The sequence below is a fragment of the Podarcis filfolensis genome (assembly GCF_964270895.1).
Source record: "Podarcis filfolensis genome assembly, chromosome: 10".
Classification (NCBI taxonomy): domain Eukaryota; kingdom Metazoa; phylum Chordata; class Lepidosauria; order Squamata; family Lacertidae; genus Podarcis; species Podarcis filfolensis.
The window spans coordinates 71,989,722-72,010,922 of NC_139612.1; the positions used below are offsets into that span (position 1 = coordinate 71,989,722).

General features: G+C 47.9%; 1 protein-coding gene across 7 annotated transcripts; it reads right to left on the reverse strand.

Annotated features, from left to right (window-relative positions):
* Positions 1 to 196: 196 nt before the first annotated feature.
* Positions 197 to 20,140, reverse strand: LOC310742931 (uncharacterized protein). Of its 7 annotated transcripts, none has more exons than XM_083572793.1 (6): positions 19,994 to 20,140; positions 19,079 to 19,279; positions 17,470 to 17,753; positions 15,787 to 15,932; positions 13,873 to 14,759; positions 197 to 679 (listed from the first exon to the last, which is right to left on the reverse strand). In XM_083572793.1, exons 1-6 carry the CDS (start codon positions 20,101 to 20,103, stop codon positions 532 to 534), a joined length of 1,776 nt encoding a protein of 591 aa, XP_083428919.1. In that variant the 5' UTR covers positions 20,104 to 20,140; the 3' UTR covers positions 197 to 531. The 7 variants fall into 7 exon arrangements, with proteins under 7 accessions (XP_083428919.1, XP_083428917.1, XP_083428915.1 ...); XM_083572791.1 differs by having other exon boundaries at positions 19,079 to 19,305; XM_083572789.1 differs by lacking the exon at positions 13,873 to 14,759 and having other exon boundaries at positions 197 to 1,701.
* Between the last annotated feature and the right edge of the window lie 1,061 nt (positions 20,141 to 21,201).

Consider the following 21,201-nt stretch of genomic DNA (forward strand, 5'->3'; position numbering starts at 1 on the left):
CTCACTGCATCAAATCTGGCCCTGTTTGAAGAAAGTTTGCAATAGAGCCTTGCAGCTTCCAGGGAACAGCCTGGATCTGCAGCTCAAATAAAAGAAGCAGATCACAGCAGGTGACACAAATAATTCACCTTACAGCCTCCCAAGCATGATTCAGGAGAGCTGTTGCTTTGGAAAGCAGCACACCAACACTCACCTGTTTATCCATTCATTCGTGGTTTTATTCATTCTGAGAACTTTGATTTTTTTATTTTGTTAAAAAGTGTCACCAAACTGTTTGCAGCATTAAGCCCCCATTTGGACGCAACGTCATATTCAGGTTGAGAAACTCCGAGGAAATGGTGGTGAGGCAATGAGATGAATTTTGCACACGTGATCCATTATGGGCGAAGTTAGAAGAAGAAAATCAAATGGGGAAAAGATGCATTTAGTTTGTTACCAGCAAAGGACGGATCGTGGGCTCTGAGATCTGGCAGGGGCAGCTCACCCACCATGCCCACCCCTGGCATTGCCACCCAAGCATGGCAGTCCTTATCAGCCCTCGGCTGAGCTAGGGACCACTTCTACTTGGCTCCCGGGTGGCGCCGGAACTTGCCTTTGCAGCGGCTTCAGCGACCTGGACTCAATCTGTGGTGGGGCTGTGCGAATCGTGATCCACGGCCTGCGAATCGAGACCCACGGCCTGTAAATCTGCCCATGCCAAGCTGGGGCCCTTGTCCTCAGATGCAATCTTCCCAACCGCATGGACGTTAGGCCCCAGATTGGGCCCCGGGAGGGAGCTGAGTTGCCCAGTCCCGTGGGCCTTGTTCCAGGAGCCATGTCCGATATAACGGGACCGGGACCCCCTCCTTTGGGCCACCGTGTGGGATGGGAGTTGGCTCTGGGGGTGGACCAGGAAATGGGAAGGGTCTGGGGGGTGGTGCTGGGGGGTGGCCAAGGTCTGGTTGTGGGGTAGACCACAGGAGGCGCCTGAGGGGTGGTCTCGGGGGGTAGCAAAGGTCTGGTCGTGTACCAGGATGCTGGAGGAGTCTGGGGGGTAGTGTTGGGGGGTGGCCATGGTCTGGTGGTGGGCCAGACCACAGGAGGGGTCTGGGGGGTGGTGTTGGGGGGTGGCCATGGCCTGGTGGTGGGCCAGACCACAGGAGGAGTCTGGGGGGTGTTGTTGGGGGGTGGCCATGGTCTGGTGGTGGGCCAGACCACAGGAGGAGTCTGGGGGGTAGTGTTGGGGGGTGGCCAAGGTCTGGTGGTGGGCCAGACCACAGGAGGGGTCTGGGGGGTGGCGTTGGGGGGTGGCCAAGGTCTGGTGGTGGGCCAGACCACAGGAGGGGTCTGGGGGGTGGTGTTGGGGGGTGGCCAAGGTCTGGTGGTGGGCCAGACCACAGGAGGCATCTGAGGGCTGGTGTTGGGGGGTGGCCAAGGCCTGGGATATGGCACATTCCCATTTTGTCGCATTTGGAGCTGTGGCCTTGGAGGGGGGCGTGGCAGTCGCATAAGCTGGGGCTGTGCCATTGGCGGTGGGTGGTTGGGTAGTGAAAGGTCCTCATTGGTCGTCTTCCTGATCCAGTCACGGTAGAACTGTGTGGAGGTGTAGACCCCCGGCCTTTTTCCCTGGCCGCAGACAGACGGTCCCCAGCTGGCGATTCCAACCACCCAGTAGCGTTCGGACCTCTGCTCCCGGCACATGAGGGGGCCGCCTCTGTCGCCCTGCAAGTGGGAGAGAAAGGCTCCTGTGAGGATTTGGTCTCTGAGGGACCTCCTCCTTCTCTCATGGCTGCTGCCTGAGATGCTGGAGGAAGAATCACAGAGAAGTTTCGCATGTTCAGAGCAAGGGCTCTGCTGCTCCAGGAGCACCAGAGAGTTTTGCTCCCAAGCCAAACCCATAGCCTTGATTTTGTTGTAGCTTCACCACCTTGCAAGAAGCTACGCCTCCTTCCAAGGTTCCAGCACAGATGTTCTCCTCGAGGATCCTATTGGACCACCAGTCCGGGCTGCTGCATGTCGCCATGGGGATGAGGTCAACAGTACCCTCCTGCAGGATGTCGGGAAATTTTCTCGCTGATAGAAGAAAGGGAAAGTGGGGGGAGGGGGAGGCTCAGTTCAGATTTCACTCCCCACCCCACCTGCACCCCCAGGACTAAAGGAGAGAGGCATGAAGGCATGTGCAGCAGAATCACCCCCCTAAAACTTAGTTGATGGACTGGGGGTGAGATCAGAGACAAGGGTACGCCAGGCTGCAGAGTAGGGTGAATTCCTGGTTTCTGGGGGCCCTTAAAGGTAAAGGGGACCCCTGACCATTAGGTCCAGCCGTAACTGACTCCGGGGTTGCTGCGCTCATCTCGCTTTATTGGCCGAGGGAGCCGGCGTACAGCTTCCAGGTCATGTGGCCAGCATGACTAAGCTGCTTCTGGTGAACCATAGCAGCGCACGGAAACGCCGTTTACCTTCCTGCCGGAGCGGTACCTATTTATCTACTTGCACTTTGACGTGCTTTCAAACTGCTAGCTTGGCAGGAGAAGGGGCTGAGCAACAGGAGCTCACCCCATTGTGGGGATTCGAACCGCCGACCTTCTGATCGGCAAGTCCTAGGCTCTGTGGTTTAACCCACAGCACCACCTGTGTCGCCTGGGGGCCCTTAGAGACCCCCAAAACTCTCTGTTTCCTCCTGAAACCACATCCCTCCCTCCCTATCTCTCCATCTGTCCTAGTATTGCATACACTGAGCGACAGCAGCGTTAGACAGGAGTTTCCACCAGCTCTACCCAGAGATTGAAACTCAATCTTCTGCGTGCAAAGCCATCATTACTGAGCTGAGTTCTGGGGGCAAGCATCTATGTCTGGAGAAGGCGATCTGCCCAGAAGCCGTGAAGTGGAATGGCTCTCAAAACCAACCACCTCCATCCCTTTCTGCCATGTGAAACATGCACACACCTGCCTCACCCTTAAGACTCAGGGCTTCTGATGTACACAACCCAAGTGTAACTACCAACTTAGAATCCTAGAGTGGGAAGGGACCCCCAAGGGGCATCCAGCACAACCCCCTACAACGCAGGAATTGAAATTTCCACCATGACTCCCATTGCTATTATGTTTCTTTGGTGAAATTGATCGGCAGGGAAGGTGTAGTCTGCAAATTTACTTTAGGCACACAGCCAGGCCGCTCCTTCTGGGGGCCTGGTTTCCCTGCAGATCTCACTTTTCGGGTCTATAATTCCAAAACCGCTGACATAGCAGTGTTTGAGCAAGGAAACCGCCACGCTGTCATCCGGCAAGCAGGCTGGCTGAATATAGTCCGTGCAGTTGACTGGCTCGTTCAGCTCCACCAAGGAAATGTCGTTGTGCACTTTCCTGTAGGTATCGTTCAAGAAGTGCTCAAAGAGTTCGTGGTTCACCAGCCTCTTGATCCAGCGCCTCTGGGCATCGGGGCCAGGGTTGGAGATGCGGTTGGCGCCAATCGACAGGCTGATATTTGGTATTTCTCTGCAACAAAGAATACGCACAGAGTGGGGACTGTGTTCCAGGTGGATTTGGAAAACCAGATGCAAACAACTTGCTCATTGGTGGTCCCTCATCAAACTGGGGTGACGTTATTAGTGGAGCGATGAAGAGTTGCTTTGCTGAAGGGGTGGAGGGAAATCTTTGGAAATTACATTTTGGGTGTTGGTTTTGGTTCCTATCATGTTTCTAATCTTCTCCGCGTCATTTTTTTAAAAAGTCCTCGTAAAAATTCATCATCATTTTAGTGTAAATTGCTCTTAATATACACATTTTTGGAGAACAATTTGCCCCCAAACCAATTGTTTGTGTACATTGTTTTCATGAAATATTGCATAAATATTGCATTTTAAAGGGCGCTTTACCCCAATGCATGCATTCTTAAACACATTTCTATTCATTACTCATTGCTCTCCTTTTTTTTAGTGTAATAAATTTGACTTTCCATCTACCTCTGCTGTTTTCGTTAAACTCTGGAGCGGCAAATTCTGGAGCAAAATTTCACAAAGGAACTCCAGAAAGGCTTGTCCGGTTTGCAGATCTGTGGGCCTGCGTGCAAACTGAAAACTTCAGTAACACTACATAGTCGAAAGAACCTATAGGATGAGTCCCAGAAACATGAATGAAACAGAAGGGGGCCAGCTTAGTCCCAGTGTCTTTTTTTCAAGTTTTGCAGGAGCACCGCTGGACCAGGCATGTCCAACTTTAAGTAGGTTTTGATCTGCTATCCGGTATCAAAAACTGGCAGTGATCAACCACCCTCCGAAGTCATTTAAGTTTATGAAACAAGCAAGCAAACAAACAAAGAAACAAACAAATGGATCTCTATTTCACAAATATAGTAGTTATGTTTTGATATTATCACGACAGACCCAAATAGTTACAGTGGCACCTCGGGTTAAGAACTTAATTCATTCTGGAGGTCCGTTCTTAACCTGAAACTAGTCTTAACCTGAGGTACCACTTTACCTAATGGAGTCTCCCACTGCCGCATGATTTCTGTTCTCATCCTGAAGCAAAGTTCTTAACCCAAGGTACTATTTCTGGGTTAGTGGAGACTGTAACCTGAAGCGTCTGTAATCTGAAGTGTCTGTAACCCAAGGTACCACTGTACTAGATGGACAGGTAACTAAACAAGTGAGAAAAGTCTAACTATATTAGTTTTCAGAGATCTGAGGAGACAGATGGAGTGCACAAGGATTCCAGCCCTTTCTCTCTGAGGAGACTATCACAGGGCTTCTCTCGCTCCCTCCCCCAAAGCACAGAGCGGGTGGTGGGGAAGGAAAGCAAGCTGGCTTTGGAGGAAGAAGGCTCGGCTGGAGGAGGAGGAGGAGGAGGAGGAGGAGGAGGAGGAGGAGGAGGAGGAGAATCTCAGGCTTGCATGAGACTGGCGGCAGAGAAAAGATTTTCTTTCTCAGCCCACAATCGACCAAGATCAGAACCGCAGTTGATGAAGGCTGTTCCTGGGCTTCCGAATCCTAAAAAACTTCAATCCTAAAAAAAGGTCAGCCCTCAAGGCCCTTCACTTCATCAAATCTGGCCCTTTTTGGATACCGCTGGAGGCTGGCTCTGAGTTTTGACGCCCTGCGATGCTGACAGCAGCCACCCCTCTGAAAGCAGAAGGTGGGCATCTGCTCCCATGAGATGCCCCGCCCTGGGTGCCAGGTTTGCAGACCCCGTGACAACACTCCTTGAGAACCCTTTGCTTACTTTGCTTTCTGAAAACAGTGGGCTGCGCTGATGACCCATCGAGAACTGATCAGGGAGCCTCCACAGAAACTGAAGTATCCCCTAAAAGTTTTTATTTGGAAGCTGACCATCCAGGGCCATGTTCCGGGGGAAGCGTTGCTGCTGCCCACAACCCGGAGGAGGTTATGGCTGCCTGCCATGGGACGCCGTCCGCAGACTCCGCTGAAAAGCAAGAAACAGATTGCCATCTACAGAAGATCAGAGCCATTGCATATATACCACCTCCCCCCAGTTTGCCCCTCCTCTTGGCCATCTTGGGAAGAGAGGGATGAAAGTGGAGGTGTCCAGCTGCACTTCTGGATGCCTCCCAAATGCCCATCACTCCCAGGGAGGAGGGAATTTTCTCCAGGCCAGGGGCCACATTGTCTTCTGAGGGCCACATCTCAGTGGTGGGTGGGGCCAGAGGCAAAAATGGACTGTTCAGCAAATCCAAATTAGTAAGCTATTTTCTACCTCTCTCTCCCTCCCTCCCTCTGTCCTCTTTCAAGAAAAGAAATATTTCCTTTTGTCTGTCCCCCTGACTGGTCCCCCATTCCGCTTCCTTTTGTGACCCAGATGGATTCTAGTATTCTGAGAGAGGGAGAAAGATGCCCTCTGAGAACAGACTCTGTCTTTACATGCTAGTTTTGACCCACCACAATGAAGGGGAGTGAGAGCAGCCATGGGGTCAGTTGTGCCCCCCTCCTCTTCAAGACCACATCCAGGAGTTCATGGGTGGGATTCCTTCTCCTGCCTCCTCACCATGTCTGGCCTCTCTCTCCACTTACTCGCAGTTGCTTTCCTTGGCATGGGTTGGGCGGAAAGCAGCGAGGGCCAGAACAGGGAGGAGCCACCACTCCATCCTTCTGCCAGCTCCAGGTGTTGTTGCTTCCTCCATGTTTTCCTGGAATCCATGACATCACAAAACGGAAGATCCGTCAGATCAGCAGGTGGACAGTCTGACATCATCACAAGTTCTCTTCTCTTCTCTTCTCTTCTCTTCTCTTCTCTTCTCTTCTCTTCTCTTCTCTTCTCTTCTCTTTGGCACCATGCTCAAAAGCCTATGTTCTGGAGTCAAGTTGTGTGTGCAAAGGGCTCCTTTCTGTTCCATGTGCCCCTTTCTCCCTGCATTACCTGTGCACACTCAAACTGTATACAACAGCGGACCCTCCCAGGGACCCTATTTTCCAGGGATAGTTCCTGGATTTACGGGATCTGACCCAGGTTCTGATTTGATCCTGGAATGTCCCGCTTTTTCTTAGGATGTCCCTATTTTCATCAGATAAATGTTGGAAGGTAAGGAGTTATGTGACCCCCCCTGGGGCAAGGAGATAAGTAACTATACAACTTTTTGAAGACATATCTCTGATTTTTCCATCATGTGACTCAAGCGAGAGTCAAAATGGGACATCCTGGAATCCAATCAGAAGCTGGAATGAGGTTGAGGGGTATGCACTGTAAGAACAGGATGCAGGACCAGATGGGCCTCATCCAGCCGCTAAAACAAGTCTGCATTCGGCTCTATTGGCAAACCACAGCTGGACACAGAAGGGGGACTAATCAAGGCTAAATTTCCAGATTAAGAATAAATTTCCAGAAAACTTGGTTGCCATCTGTCACGGATGCTTTAGCTGAGATCCCTGCATTGCAGGGAGTTGGACTAGATGACCCCTGGTGATCCCTTCCAATTCTACCGCTCTATGATTCTGTTGCCCAGTGCCAACGTGACTTAGGCCCATTAATTTCAGTAGCTTTCCCTTGAGTAGAACTAGCACTGAGGGGGAACAGCAGCCTTTCTTACATTTGTGCCGTATGGAAACCTTGGTTTCCAGGAAGAGACACACATAGATGGATGGTTTTCTTAGATCATAGAGCAGGAGATTTAAATGTGACACCCCCTAACTGGGTATAGATACCAAGGGTTTGCAAAAACTGATTGCAATTGCATCAGATATTTTCAACCGCTCAAAGAAAAGGGACAGAAAGAACAAATGGCATAAAATTCAACCTCCAACTTCTGTTTTTAATTTTATTATATCTTAGTTCCATCATTACTGGATTATGGTCTGGCATCATTTTCGGGAGGATCTCAATTTTACTTATAAAAGGTATTAGATTGTTTGAAGTCCAGGTTGCATCCATACAACTGGCTGATTTTTAGGCATCTGAATAGAAGGTATATTGTCTGTCCTTTATATGTTTCTCTCTCCAAGCATCTTTTAAGTTCAGATCTTCTACCAATTGATTAAATGTTATTGGGAGCTTCCCTTTTCTTGATGTTGGCTCTCTGTCTATTCTATCTAGATCCAGAGTTGTTACTCCGTTGAAGTCTCCCATAATGATCATACTGTCATTACTGTATTCTAATAGCTTACCTTCAAGTTTTTTTTGAAAAAGTTCGTTTTATTTCCATTTGGTGTGTATACTCCCACCAAGATTATTTTTTCTCTACCTTTTGTCAGTTGTATTCTAATATTCTTCCTTTGTCATCTTTAAATAGGATTTTTGCATCTATGTGTATATAACTATTCCTCTCTTTTTGGAAACATCTGAAGCTATATATTCTGTTCCTAATTTATTATTTATCATAACTCTGTCATGTTTCTTTCCTATATGTGTTTCCTGGAGACAGAGGGTGTCCCAATTTTTCTTTCTTAAAATATGCTCAGTTTTGTCCCTTTTTACCTTATTGTTCAAACCATTGATGTTCCACGATATAATGTTCAAGTTAATTAATCTTTATTAAACACAAAATCAAATACCAACATAAAATATGGAATTGCATTTAAGTACAGTAAAATAGTTATGAGAGCTTCTGTTTCTTTTATTCTCCTCCTGGACTTTCCTGTCCTTCATCTCTTTCTTCTCTTTCTTGAGCTGTACCCCCCCCCATTCTCTTCTGTATTTCCGCCAATAATTTCCTAATTTTTCTGGGGATCTAATGGTTTTTCTTCTGTCTTTGTAAATGAAGGAAATACCTTCAGGAAATTCCCACTTGTATCTAATTTCATTTGTCTTCAATGCCTCTGTCAGAGTCTGATACGCTTGTCTCTTTTTCAACAGACGTTTTGGGATTTCTTTGTAAATTAGAATATTTCTCCCGTCAATTATCAACTTTCTTTTTTGCAATATCTTGTCTTTCAGTAATCTTGAATTAAGGAAAACCATGCAATTACGAGGTCCCTTAAAGGTCTTTCCATGATCTGGTTTGATCCTGAAGATCTTGTCGGTGTCCATTGTTAACTGATCCTCTTGTACTCCCAGCCAGGTCGCCAACTCTTTTCTCAGTTTTGCTTCGATGTTCTCATTCGGTATTTCGGGGATCCCACGGAAGCAGAGAATTAATTCTCTTTCATGTATTTCTGAGATTGCTATCTGATCAAGCGTTTCTTCCTGTATTCTTTTTTAGAGCCACAATATCACCATTTCTTGCATCTTGTCCTTTTTTCAGTTCTTTACTTTGAAAAATCATCAACAAATATTAGTATGTATCTATTCTTTCCCAGTGAAGGAACATTCATGGGTCCACATAAGTCAGTGTGCACAATGTCAAGCACTTTGGTGCTTCTGTGTTCTGTACAACGTGGAAATGAAGGTTTTGCAGCCTTTTCAGTAACACAGCTTATACACTTTACTGGAGCTCTGTTGCTCTTTGTTACCTACAAACCTCTTACAAGATTTCTTCTCTGTAGATCCAGAATAACGCTGGTGTCTCGTGTATCCAAGCCTTTTGTGACATAGGTCCAGGTCTGCCTCATCCTTCTGGCTGGAATGTGCTACTTTTGCAGACTGGATCTCTGAAAGATCAATCTCATATACAGCATTTACTAGCTTGGCTTGTACAAACACTTTACCATTTTTAGTCACATTACATTCTCCATTTCCAAACGTAATCTGGAAACCTTTTCTGTCCAAAGTGGACACGCTGAGTAAATTGCAGCTCAGTTGTGGTACATACAAAACTCTAGAAACTGTGGATTCAATAGATTCATTGTTTATATTGAATTTCAAGTCCATGGAACCTGCACCTTTTGCTTTAACAATGTTGCCATCGACAGTCTCAATTTCAGATACTTCATCATTTATCTCATTAAATTTTTTGTTGTTGTTTAGTTGTTTAGTCGTGTCTGACTCTTCGTGACCCCCTGGACCAGAGCACGCCAGGCACTCCTGTCTTCCACTGCCTCCCGCAGTTTGGTCAAACTCATGCTGGTAGCTTCAAGAACACTGTCCCACCATCTCGTCCTTTGTCGTCCCCTTCTCCTTGTGCCCTCCATCTTTCCCAACATCAGGGTCTTTTCCAGGGAGTCTTCTCTTCTCATGAGGTGGCCAAAGTATTGGAGCCTCAGCTTCAGGATCTGTCCTTCCAGTGAGCACTCAGGGCTGATTTCCTTCAGAATGGAGAGGTTTGATCTTCTTGCAGTCCATGGGACTCTCAGGAGTCTCTTCCAGCACCAGAATTCAAAAGCATCCATTCTTCGGCGATCAGCCTTCTTTATGGTCCAGCTCTCACTTCCATACATCACTACTGGGGAAACCATAGCTTTAACTATATGGACCTTTGTTGGCATGGTGATGTTTCTGCTTTTTAAGATGCTGTCTAGGTTTGTCATTAAAATAGTCCTTTCAAATGAGAAATGTGAGCTTGCCCCAGAATCAATAATCCACTTATTACATTTATTTTCACGATTCTGGACAGCTAAATTCCTTTTTTGCAGTAGCAAAGTGCATTCAGATTTCCCCTTCTTTCCCCCTTTTGGCTGAAAGGGGTGGGGTTTCCTTGTCCTAGGAGCTTTGCAGTTCTTTGCAATGTGCCCTTTCTTGTTGCAATTGAAGCAAACCACTTTCTTGGGCATTTCTCTGGACTTTGTAAATTGCCTAGACGCATAATTACTGTCCTTGCTTCTAGTATTTCTTACTGGAGACTCAGCTCTCTCTCTGCATTCCTCCCTTAAGTGACTGGTCAGGTCTTTAAAAGTTAGACCTTCTCTGTGGTCCATTATGCTAACAAATGAATCAAACTTTGGTCCTAGGGATGATAGCAAAAATGATGTCTTTGTATCTTCATCAAAAGGCTTAGGAGTAAGATCAATCCTTTGAATAATCTCAGCAAACTTGTTGATGTGCTCTGTGTGTTCTTCTTTTGAATTCATCCTCAGTCTGGTTAATTTACACATCAAGGTCCTTAGGAGTTCTTGGTAGATTCTTGATACCTGCACTCAATATTACTTAAGATTTGAGATGCATCATCTTGACTATTTATTAATAGATGCTCATCACAAAGTCCACTCGAAATTATGTGTCTGGCTTCGCTGTTCTTGTCTTTCCAAGCTCTTATCTTGGCTAAATCTTCCTCAGTTGCTCCTGTAGGCTGAGGGTTCTCTACAGCATCCAAAACGTATTTTTAATCTAGAAATGCTATTAAGCGCTTCTTCCAGTGCACAAAATTGTATTCATTTAGCACAGGCATTCCTAGTTTTGCATCACTATCAAAAGCTGCTCTAGCCATCTTAGAATTCAAAAATGTGAAAAATATTCAAAATTCAAAAATTTGTCAAAATTTTAAAATCAAAATCTCAAAAATCTCAAAATACAAAACAAATCTTCACTGCCTTGGGTCACTGTGAACTCTGAGGGAGGGGAGGGGTTGTTTAATCCCCACAGCACAATAGAACAAAGGACCATGTGCTTACCAGGAAGTTCTCTCAGAAAAATATTACTCAACTCAAAATCACAATCCAACGCAATCCTTCAAAAATACACAAAAACATGTAATGCTGGGGCCACTAACCCTTTGTGGGAATGTTCAGGGATGCAGGAGAGGATATATTGTCTGATTATATCCTTATCCAACTTGTGTTAACAAGTTCCACAATTTCAGCAGAGTAACATTCCCCTCTTTTAAATTTTGCAGCGGATGTGTTTTGCTCAGGCTCGCTAAAGCCTCTATAATAACTGTTCTGGTATTTTCCCCTTATTCCCTCATAAAAGATAAGACAGGACACAGTCTTCTATAAAAGTATAAAAAGAGTTTACTCACATTCTGTTCACAGTCGGATCCCAGAAGGCAGACTTAGCTTAGAAAAGTAACATACACTTGGAAACTATTCCAGAAGAAGACAGTCCCTTTGTCCTTTCTTGGCTGGAAGCCAAGAGGGCATCTTTGGCTAAGCAGATGTTGCTTCTTCGAGTAGTCACACAGAGAGAGAGATGGTTGCCCTGCCCTGTGCTTTTGTCGTTACCTGCACAGGTGAGGCCACGCCCACCTCTAGTCACATGCAGAGGAAGTCTGTCCCAGCCCAGAAGGAAACAGGAAGTTGACCTGCTGGCTGGACAAACATTCCTCCCCATGTGCAAACATGTTCACTCTAGGAATGTTGTACTTGACTGCTCTTGTGTTTTACATCCCACAGAGCTGTGGCGATCCACAGGTGAGAAGCCTGCAGACAGGTGTGCATTGCACTCTGCTGGCAGGGAATCCACACTCTATGCCACACTCTAACAACACTGGCTCTCTTGGATTTGTGACCGATGCTTTTTTATTTCTTAAAAATCCCATCTGAAAGATCTTCACCCTTTTTCTGTCCTGCCCTCCCCCAAACCCACATCCCTCCTGCTTTGAATCTTTAAACTGGATCACTGCTTAGTGCAGCAGCTGTCCAGACGTGAGCAGAGGATTGCAATGCCATCTTCCTCCTGCTGCCTTTTGCTGAAACAACCAAAACATGGAATAATTGGGATGTTTAAAACTGCAGAATTTTATCATCAGGAAGCTGCAGTGCAGGCACTAGCACGAAGCAAAGTGGGATGGGGTATAAATGCCTTGATACCTTTATTTATTGTGTTTCTGTTATGTACTGAGTTGAATAGGATCCAAAAGGCAGCAGTCCGATTGGTCCTAGAACAATAGGGTCCAGAATGCTGCAGTCTGATTGGTCCACAGGAGCCACCCAATCCAGCTCCAGGTGGAAGTGAATCAGCAACCTGATTGGCCTACAGGAGAATCCCAGAATTAGCCAATCACGTGGGGCCCATTGTGTAAATAATGGATATAAAGCAGACATTCTGGGGGAACTTCCATTCCTCCTCACCACTATGAGCTGAATAAAGAGCATGAAATCCACTCTCGACTCCGAGTATATTTCAGTTTTTACCCCACTCCCCCCCCATGTTGTTCAAGGTGGTGACAATGGTTCTCCCTTTCCACCCTTAACCCACACAACAGCTTTATGAGTTGAGGGGCAGTGACTGGCTCAAGGGACTTCCTTTGCTGCTGCGTTTCGGTCAGGGATTTTAAGCTCTGTGTCTAAGCAGGGTTTTGGGGAGTTTTGTCCTGGCTCTTTCCTCCGGGAAAACCCTCATTTTACCATTGAATTGGTGGGAACAATTGCCTCCAATTCAGTGGTAAAATGCAGATTTTGCCCGAGAAAGAGCTGGGGCAGAAAGAAGAAGAAGAACAAAAGAAGAGTTTGGGTTTGATATCCCGCTTTATCACTACCTGAAGGAGTCTCCAAGCGGCTCACATTCTCCTTTCCCTTCCTCCCCCACAACAAACACTCTGTGAGGTGAGTGAGGCTGAGAGACTTCAGAGAAGTGTGACTGGCCCAAGATGACCCAGCAGCTGCATGTGGAGGAGCGGAGATGCGAACCCGGTTCCCCAGATTAGGAGTCCACTGCTCTTAACCACTACACTACACTGGCTCAGAAAGAAAACTGTTTGGAACTGGAGCTTTCAAGCATGCACCTGCGACTGGAAAACAAGGTTTAGCTGCATCTCTAGAGAACACCATGGAATCAGGATTCCCTTTCACCTGGTGCAGGTAGGCCTGGCGTAGCCTATAGAGCAGGTACATGCAAAGTCTGGCCTAATCCACTCCACCGGTCCCTGTTGCAGTTTATTTCCTGGGGGAAAGCCCTAAAAAGCTCAACAACTTCAATCCTAAAAAAAGGCTCAACAACTTTGGTCAGCCCTTATGCATGTTCACTTCATCAAATCTGGCACTCTTTGAAGAAAGTTTGCAATAGAGCCTTGCAGCTTCCAGGGAACAGCCTGGATCTGCAGCTGAAATAACAGAAGCAGATCACAGCAGGTGACACAAATAATTCACCTTACAGCCTCCCAAGCATGTTTCAGGAGAGCTGTTGCTTTGAAAAGCAGCACACCAACACTCACCTGTTTATCCATTCATTCGTGGTTTTATTCATTCTGAGAACTTTGATTTTTTAATTTTGTTAAAAAGTGTCACCAACAAGCTGTTTGCAGCATTAAGCCCCCATTTGGATGCAACGTCATATTCAAGCCAGGTTGAAAAACACCGAGGAAACAGTGGCAAGGCTACGAGATAAATTTTGCGCACGTGATCCATTATGGGCGATGTTAGAAAAAGAAGAAAATCAAATGGGGAGAAGATGCATTTAGTTTGTTACCAGCAAAGGACGGATCATGGGCTCTGAGATCTGGCAAGGGCAGCCCACCCACCATGCGCACGGGCACCCCTGGCATTGCCACCCGAGCCTGGCAGTCCTTATCAGTCCTCGGCTGAGCTAGGGACCACTTCTACTTGGCTCCCGGGTGGCGCCGGAACTTGCCTTTGCAGTGGCTTCAGCAACCTGGACTGAATCCCTTTTGCAGGTGTGTGAATTATGACCCACGGCCTGTAAATCTGCCCATGCCAATGCTGCAAGTTGGCCTTTGTCCTCAGATGCCGCCTTATCGGCCTCGTGGACCACGGAGGAGGCGTTAGGCCCCAGATTGGGCGCTGGGGGCGAGTCGAGGCGCCTGGTCCCGTGGGCCTTGTTCCGGGAGGCATGTACCATATAATGCGCCTGGGACCCCCTCCTTTGGTCCACCATGTGGGATGGGAGTTGGGTCTGGGAGTGGACCAGGACATGGGATGGGTCTGGGGGGTGGTCTTGGGGGGTCCCCAAGGTCTGGTCGTGGGCCAGACCACAGGAGGGGTCTGGGGAGTGGTCTTGTGGGGTGGTGAAGGTCTGGTCGTGGGCCAGACCACAGGAGGGGTCTGGGTAGTGGTCTTGTGGGGTGGTGAAGGTCTGGTCGTGGGCCAGACCACAGGAGGGGTCTGGGGAGGTGTCTTGTGGGGTGGTGAACGTCTGGTCGTGGGCCATACCACAGGATGGGTCTGGGAGGTGGTCTTGGGGGGTGGCCAAGGTCTGGTGGTGGGCCAGACCATAGGAGGGGTCTGGGGAGCGGTTTTGAGGGGTGGCCATGGCCTGGTGACATCGTCTGCTTTAGGGGGCCTGGGATATGGCACATTCCCATTTTGTCCTGGTTGGAGCTGTGGCCTTGGAGGTGGGCGTGGACGTGGCGTAGGCCGGGGCTGTGCCATTAGCGGTGGTTTTTTGGGTGGGGAAAAGTCCTCGTTGGTCATCTTCCTGATCCAGTCGATGTAGAACTGCGTGGAGGCGTAGACCCCCGGCTTCTTTTTCTGGCCGCAGAATGGTGGTCCCCAGCTTGTGATTCCAATCACCCAGTAGCGTTCAGACCTCTGCTCCCGGCACATGAGGGGGCCGCCGCTGTCGCCCTGCAAGCGGGAGAGAAAAGGCTCCTGTGAGGAGGAGCATGCTGACAGCCCAATGGGTCAGAAGCGGAGCTTTGTAAGAGGAAAGGTTTGTGAAGATGTCATATGAAAACTCCGGCTGGAAGCATCACAGAGTTGCATCCTGCACCCTGGACCATCCATTGAGCCGATGGTTGGCCTAGGTGAACTTCCAAGGAAGCTCATCTAATGTAAGGGAAGGCTGTAGCTCAGAAACAGAGCCACTGCTCTGCATCTTGAAGGTCATACAATTGCGGAGTTGGAAGGGTCCCTGAGAATCCTCTAGTCCAACTCTTTGCAGTTGTCCCATACAGGGATCGAACCAGCAACCCTGGATTTCTCAGCACCACGCTCGAGCCAACCAGGACAAAGTGGGGCTTTTTGTGTCTGCTGAAAACCGAACCGAGGTCAGCTGTTTGGAGTGCAGCTATGCTCATCACTAGAACACCACCGTCAGTCTCTTGCGGCATCCCCAGAAATGTGGCCACTGTTGGTGACACCCTTCCACTGTGGGATTTTCTCTTTTGGCAAATATCTAACGTAAAATTGAGCTGACCTTTTTGGTGGTTTGGGCAGTAAAGGACTCATATCCACCGGTGAGGCAGTGGCCCCTCCTTGGGTTGTGACGCCTTCTGAGTCCAGATGCTAAGGGTGGCGACCTCTTGAGCAGAGCTTGGAGGGATGCTGAGGGCAAAGGGGATCATCTTCATCTGCCCTGTGTCTGTTAAGGAAGACCCCTGAACTCCAAGGAGGGCATTCATGTTTATGTGAATGCCTTATGCCAAGTTTTCCACTGGTGAATCTCGCCCTGCATTTTCTGCTCAGGCCAGTTGCAGCTCTCCAAGGATTTGTCCTTGGAGTGGCCTTCCCCTTCTCTCACAGCTACTGCTGGAAGCTGAATTGCAGGTAAGTTTTGCATGTTCAGAGCAAGAGCTCTCCTGTTCCAGGAGCATGAGAAGGTTTCACCCCCAAACCAAACCCATAGCCTTGATTTTGTCATAGCTTCACCCACCTGGCACATAGTAGTGCCTGTTTCCAAATTTTCAGCACAGATGTTCTCCTCGAGAATATAGTGGTACCACCAGTCCGGGCTGCTGCAAGTCGTCCTGGGGATGATGTCAACAGACCCCTCCTGCATGATGTCAGGCATTTTTTTCGCTGAGAGCAGAAAGGGAAAGTGGGGGGAGGGGGAGGCTCAGTTCAGATTTCACTCCCCACGCCACCTGCACCCCCAGGACTAAAGGAGAGAGACATGAAGGCAGGTGCAGCAATATCACCCCCCTAACCCCCCCTAATCTCTGAGGGTGAGATCAGAGACAAGGGTATGTCAGGCTGCAGAGTAGGGTTAGCTCCAGGTTTCTGGGGGGTCCTGGAGACCCCAAGACTCCGTTTCCACATCCCTCCTCCCCCTTTAGAACAAAACACATTGGGACCAATATGGCAAACCCCCTGGGGTCTCAAGAAAATGCAGTATTTCGTGTTTCACTCGTTCCTGTATTGTTTCCAGAGTAAATCCCAGGGTATTTGTTGGGGTTCACTTGTGATGGGTTAACCTGTCAACTGCTGTTTTCCTCATTATTTTTCTATTTTTAGTTTGGATCTCCCTGTTCATGGATCGGTTTCTGAATTTTTAAAAAAACTCACCAGGCATTTGGATACTAATTTCTCCTAAGAGAAACCTTTCTGCAAAGCCATTTTCCCAAATATAATGCATTTTTGTACATTATTTTCACAAATACATAAGTTTTTAATGCATCCCAAAACTCTCTGTTTCCTCCTGAAACCACATCCCTCCCTCCCTATCTCTCCATCTGTCCTAGTATTGCATACACTGAGCGACAGCAGTGTTAGACAGGAGTTTCCACCAGCCCTACCCAGAGATTGAAACTCAATCTTCTGCATGCAAAGCCATCATTACTGAGCTGAGTTTTGGGGGCAAGCATCTATGTCTGGAGAAGGCGATCTGCCCAGGAGCCGTGAAGTGGAATGGCTCTCAAAACTAACCACCTCCATCCTGAGTGAGTGCCTGGAGGCGGTTGGCAGATGGATGGCGGCTAATGGATTGAGGTTGAATCCTGACAAGACAGAAGTACTGTTTTTGGGGGACGGGGCGGGCAGGTGTGGAGGTCTCCCTGGTCCTGAATGGGGTAACTGTGCCCTCAAGGACCAGGTGCGCAGCCTGGAAGTTATTTTGGACTCACAGCTGTCCATGGAGGTGCAGGTCAATTCTGTATCCAGGGCAGCTGTCTATCAACTCCACCTGGTATGCAGGCTGAGACCCTACCTGCCCGCAGACTGTCTCGCCAGAGTGGTGCATGCTCTAGTTATCTCCCGCTTGGACTACTGCAATGTGCTCTACGTGGAGCTACCTTTGAAGCTGACCTGGAAACTACAACTAATCCAACTAATCCGTGAAATGGAATGGCTCTCAAAACAAACACAGCCCAACCATAACTACCAACTTAGAATCCTAGAGTGGGAAGGGACTCTAAGGGTCCTCCAGCCTAACCCCCTGCAATGCAGGAATCAAGATTCAGGACCACAAATGCAGCCACTGTAATTTCCACCCTGACTACCATTGCTATTACGTTTCTTTGGCAAAACTAATGGGCAGGAAAGGTGTGGTCTGCAAATTTACTTTAGGCACACAGCCAGGCCACTCCTTCTGGGGGCCTGATTTCCCTGCAGATCTCACTTGTCGCATCCATGATGCCAAAACCGCTGATATAGCAGTGCCCAAGCTTGGAAACCGCCACGCTTTCGTCTGGCAAGCAGGCTGGCTGAATGTAGTCCGTGCAGTTGACTGGCTCGTTCAGCTCCACCAAGGAAATGTCGTTGTGTATTTTGCTGTAGGTTTTGTTCCAGAAGCGCTCGTATTGCTTGTGGTTCAGCAGCCTCTTGATCGAGCGCCTCTGGGCATCGGGGCCGGGGTCGGAGATGCGGTTGGCACCAATCGACAGAGTGATATTTGGTATTTCCCTGGAACAAAGAATACGCACAGGGTGGGGGACTGTGCTCCTGAACAAAATGAAGGTCAGCCGAAGTTGGCTGGATGTTGGAGTACAGGGAGCACAGCTGGGTCTGAGGAGAGAGGGAAGCAGGCAGGCCTCACTGCCCTTTGCCTCATTCCCCTCCCCCAATTTGGTTCTGAGCTGCACATCTCCCTTCTCGCATAATGCCATCACGTGGATCTGGAAAACCAGATGTGAACAGCTTACTCATCGGTGGTCCCTCATCAAACTGGGGCAAAGTTTTAAGTAAAATGATGAAGCGATGAAGAGTTGCTTTGATCCATGGGGTGGAGTGAAATCTTTGGATATTACATTTGGGGTGTTGGTTTTGGTTCCTATCATGTTTCTAATCTTCTCCGCGTCATTAAAAAAAAAAGTTCTCGTAAAAATTCATCATTGTTTTAGTGTAAATTGCAGTTAATGTGCACATTTTTGCAGAGCAATTTGCCCCCAAACAAATTTTTTTTGTACACTCTTTTCATGAAATATTGCATTTTACAGGACGCTTTACCGCAACGCATGCATTCTTACACACATTGCTATTCATTAATTCTGTTTAAAACCTTTAGTAAATATGCCAATTGCTCTCCTTTTTTTTTAATGTAATAAATTTGACTTTTCATCTACCTCTGCTGTTTTCATTAAACCCTGGAGAGGCAAATTCTGGAGCAAAAGTTTCTCAAAAGAACTCCAAAAGGCTTGTCCAGTTTGCAGATTTGTGGGCCTGCGTATGAACTGAAAACTTCAGTAACACTTCATAGTCGAAAGAGCCTATAGGATGAGTCTCAGAAACATGAATCAAAGAGTAGGGGGCCAGCTGAGTCCTAGTGTCCTTCTTTCAAGTTTTGCAGGAGAACTGCTGGACCAGGCATGTCCAACTTCAAGTCGGTTGTGATCTACTATCCATAATCAAAAACTGCCAGTGATCTACCACCCTCCGAAGTCAATTAAGTTTATGAAATAAATAAGCAAGCAAGCAAGCAAGCAAACAAACAAACAAATTGATCTCTATTTCAGATCAGGGTTGTTCCTGGGCTTCTGAATTCTAAAAAAAAAGAGCTCAACAACTAACTTTGGGTTAAAATCATAAAACAGCCCAACAACTTCAATCCTAAAAAAAGGTCAACAACTTCTTTGGATAGCACTGGAGGATGGTTCTTTGATGCCCTGCGATGCTGACAGTAGCCACCCCATGAAGACAGAAGGTGGGACTCTGCTCCCATGAGATGCCCCCACCCTGGGTGCCAGGTTTGCAGACCCCGTGACCACACTTCTTGGGAACCCTTTGCTTACTTTGGTTCTTGAAAGCAGTGGGCTGCACTGAGGACCCATCGAGGGCTGATCAGGGAGCCTCCACAGATACTGAAGTATCCCGTATAAGTAAGTATTTGGAAGCTGACCGTCCAGGGCCACGTTCCGGGGAGAACGTTGCTGCCGCCCACAACCCGGAGGAGGTTATGGCTGCCCGCCAGGGGACGCCTTCCGCAGACTCCACTGGAAAGCAAGACACAGATTGCCATCTACAGAAGATCAGAGACATTGCATATATATCACCTCTCCCCAGTTTGCCCCAAATACTGGTCAGTCCCCTCCTCTTGGCCATCTTGGGAAGAGAGAGATGAAACTGGAGGTGTCCAGCTGCACCTCTGGATGCCTCCCAAATGCCCATCACTCCCAGGCTTTTAAGACAGAGGAGAGAACTTTTTCCAGGACAGGTGCCTCATTGTCTTCTGAGGGCCACATCTCAGTGGTGGGTGGGGCCAGAGGCAACAGCTACGCGGCTTCGCTCCATAGACGCAGCAATCGACCCGTAGCACCGCGCCAGAGGCAAAAATGGACTGTTCAGCAAATCCAAATTAGTAAGCTATTTTCTAGCTCTCTCTCTCTCTAGCTCTCTCTCCCACCCTCCCTCTGTCCTCCTTCTAGAAAAGAAATATTTCCTTTTGTTTGTCCCCCTGACTGGTCCCCCATTCCGCTTCCTTGGGTGACCCAGATGGATTCTAGTATTCTGAGAGAGGGAGGACAATGCCCTCTGAGAACAGACTCTGTCTTTGCATGCTAGTTTTGACCCACCACAATGAAAGGGAGTGAGAGCAGCCATGGGGTCAGTTGTGCCTCCCTCCTCTTCAAGACCACATCCAGAAGGAGTTGGTGGTTGGGATTCCCCCTCCTGCCTCCTCCCCATGTCTGGCCTCTCCCCCCACTTACTCGCAGGTGCTTTCCTCGGCATGGGTGGGGCGGAAAGCAGCGAGTGCCAGAACAGGGAGGAGCCACCACCCCATCCTTCTGCCGGCTCCAGGTGTTGCTGCTTCCTCCATGTTTCCCTGGAATCCATGACATCACAAAACGGAAGATCTGTCAGATCAGCAGGTGGAGAGTCTGACATCATCCCAAGTTCTCTTCTCTTCTCTTGAACAACCCTTCCATCTGAGAGAAATGTTTATGTGCCCAGAAGCATAGAAAGAGTAAGGCTTGCACCCGACTTTCTGCCCCATGGAGTGGGCATTCTGTCATGCTGATCCCTGCAGGCGTTGGCCAACTGCAACATCCATTCTTTGCAGCACAGGGTGCCCTTCCTTGTGCCTATGAGAGTGCCAGAGTGCGAAGGCCAGGCACCCATTATAGTCCTAGAAAGAGAATTCTTTATTTAAAGTATGGAGGAAGTACCAAAACTTACTAGAACCAAAGACCCCATGGTGGGCTGCACCATTAGAGATGATTTTGATAAAAAAGAAAAATATGGAATAAATGGGGTAACATTTTTTTTATATAAAAAGAAAAGAAAACAAGGACAGTTAAAACTGAACTCATACACAGCTTCCTGTTTCCGGCGGTAGGAAATGGCTGACTCCCATACAATTGGATCCCAGCCGTGTCGGTAATTCAGGGCTGATATGGGGGTCATTAGCCCTCGCAGACTCCCCAGGGTGGGGGAGGACTGTCTCACAGACCCGCAGATTGTCCGAGATTGTCAGCTTGCATCAAGGTGCAAGCGGCAGGACACTGGGTCCCAGAGCATGACATGGCTGGCACTCTCCGATGTCATTCTCATAGCCGGAAATACCTGTTTGATAAAATGACTGGATTTGGACAATAAACAGACATAATCTGGACCAAAGAAGACTAAGGAAAAACCTGCAGAACTGTACAGTTCCTGGTGTTTAAATTTAAGCTCAGACTTCAAAGAAATTCTCATCATGGCATGTGGATTACGGAGGTGTTTGGTATGTCTTTTGTTTCTTCTTAACATCTACAATTGGTTTTCTATGCTAAGCCTCATTAAGAAACCTAATTTTTTTAAAAAAGAGTACAGATTGACTTCTATTTATAATTAAGTACTCAACTGCACAGCTTTACTTAGACTTGAAAGACTTGATAAAGATAAAAGAAGAAACAAGACGGCGCATGTTAATATG